Below are 6,644 nucleotides of genomic sequence, written 5' to 3' on the forward strand. Positions count from 1 at the left end.
GCACCGCCTTCTGTGCCCCGCCCCCCCGGCGCCGGCCCCCGCCGTTCGGGCGCTCGTTTCCGGCGCTCGGAGCAGAAACCGCGGCGAGAGGCTCGGAGCGGCGGCCGAGCGGCGGGCGACGGGGGCGGGGGACTCGGGCCGCGGCCCGGGCGGAGCCGGGGGCATGGAACCGCCGCTGCCGGGCTAGGGAGGGCCGGCCCCGCGGCGATGGCGGGGTACGCGCGCCGCCCGGGCGTCACCCCGCTGTCCCGGGCCCGCAGCCTCGTCATTCCGGACGGTGAGCGGCCGGGAGGGCGGGCCGGGATGGGGGCGGGGAGGGCGGCCCGAGGCGGGCGCCCCGGGCTCCGGGCCCGCGCCCAGGTGGGCGCTGGGCGCCGACCCCGCCGGTCGCGCCGAGGTCCAGGTGAGGCGGCCCCGCAGAGCGCTGCGCGGCGCGCGGTGAAGTCGCTCTTATTGTTATTCCAGCTGCAGCGTTCTATGAGCGCCGGTCTTGTCTCCCCCAGCTAGACTGTGAGCGCCCCCATGGCAGGGACCCGGACTCCCATTTCTTCGGCATTCGGCCGACGTTTATGTGCTATGTGCCCAGTCCGGTGCTAGCTTCCGTGGGAGACACAGGTGAGAGACAAGCCTCAGGGACCCCGGGTCACGGCACTACCTGTAGGTAGCTCTGCCGTAGCGTTAACTCACCCCTCGACCCAGCGGTGACCACTGAGCGCCACTGTGTGCTGGGTACTGGGAATATCAAGTGGAAAGCGTCCTGCCACTCGGAGCTCACAGTCTTGTCTTGGGGAGACTCTTACCCCCAAGGCAGACAGTTCCTATATAGGATGGCCAATGCCAGAATAAAAGGGTACGGGGTGCTGGGGGAGGGCAGGGGAGGCTTCACCTGGAGGCACGATGGGAAAGGCTGCAGCGGGGCAGCGGCCAACGTGAATTCATCCTTGTTCTACCCAAGAGGCTGCCCCACTCACCAGCTAGGTTGTGCAGGGAATGTTCAGGTGGTCGCCTCAGGGCCAAGAGGCTGATCTCAGCCCACGGGGGCCATTCAGGAGGTGCCCCCAGCAGAGGACACGCACAGCCCCACTGAGCTTCAGAACCTGCCAGGAGCTTTTCAGAACCTCAGGGGCCAGGGCCCCTGGAAGGCAGACCATCTCCAGCGCAGGAGCCAGGGCTGGGGGCTTGGAGGAGGTTGAGTTTGAAAGGTCTCCCTGGTCTGTGAGAAGCGCTGCAGTGAGAGACCCCGTGTCGGGGAAAGTGGTGGTCGTCAAAGCTCCTCGTGACCATGGGGACAACGGTGTCTCTTTGCAGATTTTGTCTACGGAAAGGGGAAGGGCACTAAGCCAGGCCCGGTGGGAGCCCAGGAGACACCTTTTGGAGGTCGAGTATTTCAGTAATGCCTTCTGTCTCTCCGCCCAGCGCACAGCGCCAGGCCCGTGCCTGGGGCGGGGCTGCCCCCAGCACCGTAGACCCAGCGCACCTGTAGCTGCCAGGGCAGGTGGGATGGAATCTACCCCCTGAGTCCTGACCCTAGGGGCGCAAGGAAGAAGGGTACAACGTGGGACGGGAGGGATGGCAGCGTGGAGGCGGGAAGTCACTCCTGGGGTGTGAGAGACAGTAAGGGCTGGAATCATAGCCAGCTTCACACAAGGTTGGCACCTGGGCTCAGATGGTCGGTGGATTGAAAGGGCCACAGTGTGGCTGGTTAGGGAGTAGGAGGGCGGGAAGGAATTGAGGGAGGGAGGGCAGCGGTGGGTGAGTCCAGAAGGTCGGAGGCAGGGCCTGCGGAGCTGGGGCCTCCGCTGTGGGGTGCATGCCCCCCACAGTGGTCTCTGCACAGCAGTGTGGGAACCGATGGGTGGGGGACCGGTTGGGAGCGTAAGTGGACCTTAGGAGGCCAATGGGCCTCCTTCCTCACTTCCTGATGTCACCTAGTTCCAGTGCAGTGACAGGGATGGCATTCCCAGTTTTAGGTAGGGTCGTGTTCTAGAAAGAGAAACAAATAGGAGGTTGTCCCCTTCTGATGACCTTCAGGAGACTTTACGTTTGTGATGATTGTCATCATTTCAGATGACAAACTTGGAGATCTTGAAGAGGCAAATCCGTTCTCCTTTAAAGAGTTCCTGAAAACCAAGAACCTCAGCCTCTTGAAAGAGGACACGGCTAACAGCAGACTTTACTCAAAGGTAAGTCTCAGGATTCGCCGCCATGGCTGCACACAAGCCCCCAGAGCAGGCCTCTCCGGCGTGGCAGCGTTCCTCACGGGCGGCAGTGCAGAGGGCGTGGGGAAAGCGAGGCCGCTGCTGATGCTGCTGGGGAAGCTGTGGGCGTCCCCCCACGCTCGCCCCTCTGTGGAGGGCAGATGGAGCCCCTGTTGCGATGCCGGCCGGCCCCCAGAGAGGCCTGTGGGGCGTCTGGGTCTGAGCCTTAGCCTCGCATGTTCTTCAGGATGCCAAGAGGCACGCGCTGGGACTCGGCGGCAGCTCCCCGACCTCCCAGCCTGTGGGCTTCGGCCTGGAGTACCAGCAGCCATTTTTCGAAGACCCAACGGGAGCTGGCGACCTCCTGGATGAGGATGAGGATGAGGATGGGTGGACCGGGGCCTACCTGCCATCCGCGGTGGAGCAGACCCACTCCCCGCAGGACGCGGCCAGCGTGTCCCCCTGCAGCACGTACATCTCCTTCTTCAGCCCGTCGGAGCTGGCAGGGCCTGAGTCCCTGCCCCCGTGGGCGCTGAGTGACTCTGACTGTCGCGTCTCTTCCGCGGGGAGCCCCGGCGCTGACTTTGCAGCCCACGGAGAGTCTCTGGGGGACAGGCACCTGCGGACGCTGCAGATAAGCTACGAAGCCGTAAGTGAGGGGCTGCGCACTGGCACCCCGGGAAATGGCCTCTGTCCGGGCAGCGTTCCCGGGGAGCACCCAGGCCGCCAGGTGTCCTCAGGGCCCTGGGTTTTGGCTCCGGTACAAGACAGCTGTGGTGTGCAGCTTGTCGCGGCGTTGCTGCGTGGCGCGCTCGCCCAGGCTGGCTAGTGAACAGGCTGACGGAAACGCACAGTGCAGCACGGCCTGTGCAGGGATGGACGTAACACGACGGAGACCCTCGGGGCTGCCCTGCAGCGAGGGGTCCGCTCCGGCTGTCAGCTTTGGCATCTTGCCAGGGTTTTGAGTAGAGAAAATTTTTAAAAATATTACAGTGGCCTAAAAAAAGCGGTACGTGAGTAAAGTTGGAGTCTGCAACTGTAGGTCTGAAGTTGTCGCCATACTCGTGCTTTCTCTGCACGCGGACTCTGGGTTGACTCTAGAATGTTCCTGCTTATCAAGAAGTTCCAGGGTCAAGTTGCAGAAGAGCAGACACCTCTGGCGCGAGACACGCTGAGTTTCAAACAAAGGTTTTCTCTCTCTGCAGCTGAAAGATGAGAACACTAAGCTAAGAAGAAAGCTGACCGAAGTGCAGAGCTTCTCCGAGACGCAAACAGAAATGTAAGCCGTTAGTCAGAGCGCGGGGCGCCCTCGGCGGTGCTGGAGGGGGAAGGCGGCGACCAGATGGAGCCGGGCCTGGGCTCTGGCCTCAGTCCTCAGCATCAGACACCTTTCTTGAGTCAAAATGGTTTTGGTGTTTAAAAAGCTTTTACTTATTGATTTTTAGAGAAGGAAGAAGGGAGAGAAATGTTATTTGCTGTTCCATTTATTTACACATTCATTGGTTGAATCTTGCATGTGCCCTCACCTGGGATCGAACTCATAACCTTGGTGTATTGGGACAACGCTCTAACCGACTGAGCTCCCTGGCCAGGGCTTAGTGTATTTTAAACTGCCCCGAGTCCACCACACTGAGGAGAGCACAGTGGACCATCAGACGCCCGCAGGGCCTGTGGATGGCGCCAGCCCAGACCTGCTGAGGCTCTTTCCCCGTGACCACGCCTCATCGACGCAGCTCGCTCCGAAACAGCGGGCACTTGGGGTCTTCGTGGGATTGAGCCGATCAGAGTAGCCGCTAGAAGTGCGCCCAGGATGAAGCACGTGAGTTTATAGTGACACGGGTGTGTTCTTCGACAAGGGTGAGGACGCTTGAGCGGAAGTTAGAAGCAAAAATGATCAAGGAGGAGAGTGACTACCACGACCTGGAATCTGTGGTTCAGCAGGTGGAGCAGAACCTGGAGCTGATGACTGTGAGCTTGGGGCGGCGCCCGGCTGAGGGGGGCGGGGGGCCGGGGGGCATTGTGAAGCGCTGGGTGTGTCGCTCTGAGGCGGACCTGGGCTCTGCTCCTGGATGACCCAGAAGCCCCCGGTGAGCAGGGGTCCCTCACAGTGGCCATGTGACTGCGGTGGGCCTGCCGGCTGGCGGCACCCACTAGGGGACCATGGGGCGAGGGCACAGGGGTCCATAGGACCATGTCGGTGGTTCACGTGTGTTGTTACTGTGTTTTGTGACAGAAACGTGCAGTAAAGGCAGAAAATCACGTCATGAAGCTGAAACAAGAAATAAGCTTGCTCCAGGTAATTAGAAGGTCTCAAGTGTCACGTGTTTGGAGGAAGGTGACAGCTCGGGTCCTGGCCACCTGGGCGGTGTGCATTCGTGCCCAAGTCTCGTTCCCGTGCCAAGAACGGGCTGAAGTAAAGGGGCAGCATCGGGAGCCCCCGTGAGGGCGTTCGGAAGCAGCCCTGCTGTTGGGGGCTGGGCCCATCCCCTCCTGCGGTGCATGTGGGCTTTAGGGGACGCGCCCTGTCACCGCCGAAGCCCTGACAGCCACCCACCTGCCCCAGGCGCAGCTGTCCAGCGTCCGGCGCGAGAACGAGGCCCTGCGTGCGGGCCAGGGCGCCGGCCTGACGGTGGTGAAGCAGAACACGGACGTGGCCTTGCAGAACCTCCGCATGGTCATGAACAGCGCCCACGCCTCCATAAAGTGAGTCAGCTGCCGCAGCCGGCGGGGCTCTCGGAACGCGGTGTCCAGGCCGTGCGCATGCTGCCCACCGCCCACGGTGGCAGGCTCAGGGCGGGGGTGCGCGGGGGTGCTGTGACCCCTGGGGTCGGGGCGCTCTGCAGCAGCAGGCTCTACACTTCCATGTGGCCACTGCCCACCCCCCACCCCGCCATGAATTGGCTCCTCAGAGACCCCGGCATGGTGCCTGAGCGGGGACAGCTCCTGGGAGGCAGTGGGGTCTCAGACAGTCCCCACATCTGCCCCCGCCCCCGGCTGGGTGCTGTGGGGCAGCCTTGGCCACAGCACGGGCTGCGTGGGGCTGAGGCGCCCGTCCTGCCGGCGGCAGGGCGAGGGCCGCGTCAGGGTGCAGCCGAGACCTCCGGTGCCCGGGCTGTCCCGCTCAGCCCCTGCCCCCGCCCCGTTCTGGCGGAGGGCGCAGCGGCGGTCTGTGATGCCCGTTTTCCTTCTAGGCAGCTGGTGTCTGGAGCTGAAACACTGAACCTTGTTGCTGAAATCCTTAAATCTATAGACAGAATTTCTGAAATTAAAGAGGAGGAGGAGTCCTGAGAAGCTTCTAGCTCGCAGCTCTGTTTACATTCTCAAATCACTAACTGGATTTTAAAATGCTATTGTATCTTTAAATTTGCACTCTTCACAGTAAAAGCATCTATCACGAGACGCTGGTTCCGTGACCCAGAGCAGTGTTATTAGCCAGCGGCCCCAGGAGTCGCCCCGCGGCTGCCGCGCAGCCTGCCCGGGGGGAGCTCCCTGTTTGCCAGGCTGTGATCCACGGGAAGGTGTTTTTATAAAAGCCGATTTCTTTAAAGTCACTGAATACGGAAACAGCAGTTCTGTGACGTGGATCTTCCCTTCTTATTCCAGAATGTTCATTCTAAACTAAGTTCAGTTGATCCTCAATTTCACAAGTAAAGACAGACACTAAACGGGCCAAAATCGAAACGACTGTCTGGGCAGGGACGCGTGCCTTGCCCCCACCCTCAGCGCACCGCCGGCTGCGGCCACTCCCGCAGCCCTCAGGGGGGCCCCTGCGGTGGCGGCCGGAGTCGGGGCGCCCACGGGGCGGGCGCTGCTGCTCTCCCTCAGGGACCACGCTCGGCACAGACCCCGCACTGTGAAACTGTCAAAATGCACCTCTTTTGGGGCCTTCAGGTTTGAAAGAACAGTTTTGGCTGGAGGGTTTGGATGCACATTCCACGTGGCCTTTTGTACAGTGAAGTTCAGAGCTCAGGAATCCAGACAGTGTGCGGAGCCTCCCTGGGGGGTTAGCTCGAGGTCGCCGGGCTGCCTTGCCAGCTGCTTTCGGACGTGCACTCTGTGCCTTTCTGGCCGTCTTCCTGTAGATGTTATTTTTTAAAATAAACATGCCCTCCTGTTCACATGGACAGCTTTCTTAATAAACTCTGAAACTCGCATACTGTGTCCCTTTTTCCCCGACTTGGTCAGTTGTTAGGCTTGAGCATCAGGCGACCATCCTCGAACACCAGGGCATGCGCGGGGGTTGTGCATGGGTGCGCAAGTGTTGGGCCCCGCCTGTGGGGTCCGGGGAGCTCACACTCTGCTGCCGGGGCTGAGCGCAGCTGCTTGGGTGGACTTGGACAGACTGGATTTCAGAATTAGAGCGTTCTTGGAGGTCGTGTTGTTGCATTTTCAAAAGATGATTAAACTGCTGGACGCTCTGACCTCAACCACAGGGAAGAGCCTTTC

General features: G+C 61.2%; 1 protein-coding gene across 3 annotated transcripts; it reads left to right on the top strand.

Annotated features, from left to right (window-relative positions):
- Positions 1 to 57: 57 nt before the first annotated feature.
- On the top strand, positions 58 to 5,956 carry ENTR1 (endosome associated trafficking regulator 1). 3 transcript variants are annotated; one of them, XM_054584800.1, is made up of 10 exons: positions 58 to 277; positions 466 to 615; positions 1,309 to 1,377; positions 2,068 to 2,183; positions 2,446 to 2,847; positions 3,404 to 3,477; positions 4,055 to 4,166; positions 4,432 to 4,494; positions 4,762 to 4,901; positions 5,390 to 5,956. In XM_054584800.1, exons 1-10 carry the CDS (start codon positions 208 to 210, stop codon positions 5,484 to 5,486), a joined length of 1,293 nt encoding a protein of 430 aa, XP_054440775.1. In that variant the 5' UTR covers positions 58 to 207; the 3' UTR covers positions 5,487 to 5,956. The 3 variants fall into 3 exon arrangements, with proteins under 3 accessions (XP_054440775.1, XP_054440776.1, XP_054440777.1); XM_054584801.1 differs by lacking the exon at positions 466 to 615; XM_054584802.1 differs by lacking the exons at positions 466 to 615; positions 1,309 to 1,377.
- Positions 5,957 to 6,644: the final 688 nt, after the last annotated feature.

This window comes from Pteronotus mesoamericanus, unplaced genomic scaffold (genome assembly GCF_021234165.1).
Source record: "Pteronotus mesoamericanus isolate MK-2021 breed Mesoamerican mustached bat unplaced genomic scaffold, CSHL_Meso_final contig_78, whole genome shotgun sequence".
NCBI lineage: Eukaryota > Metazoa > Chordata > Mammalia > Chiroptera > Mormoopidae > Pteronotus > Pteronotus mesoamericanus.

What these genes read in the sequence shown, in the direction of transcription:
- ENTR1 (XM_054584800.1), top strand. Translation starts at nt 208, where the DNA reads ATGGCGGGGTACGCGCGCCGCCCGGGCGTCACCCCGCTGTCCCGGGCC. An exon ending in ACAGCAGACTTTACTCAAAG is followed by an intron (nt 2,184 to 2,445) that starts GTAAGTCTCAGG and finishes CATGTTCTTCAG; the next exon opens with GATGCCAAGAGGCACGCGCT. An exon ending in AGAACCTGGAGCTGATGACT is followed by an intron (nt 4,167 to 4,431) that starts GTGAGCTTGGGG and finishes GTTTTGTGACAG; the next exon opens with AAACGTGCAGTAAAGGCAGA.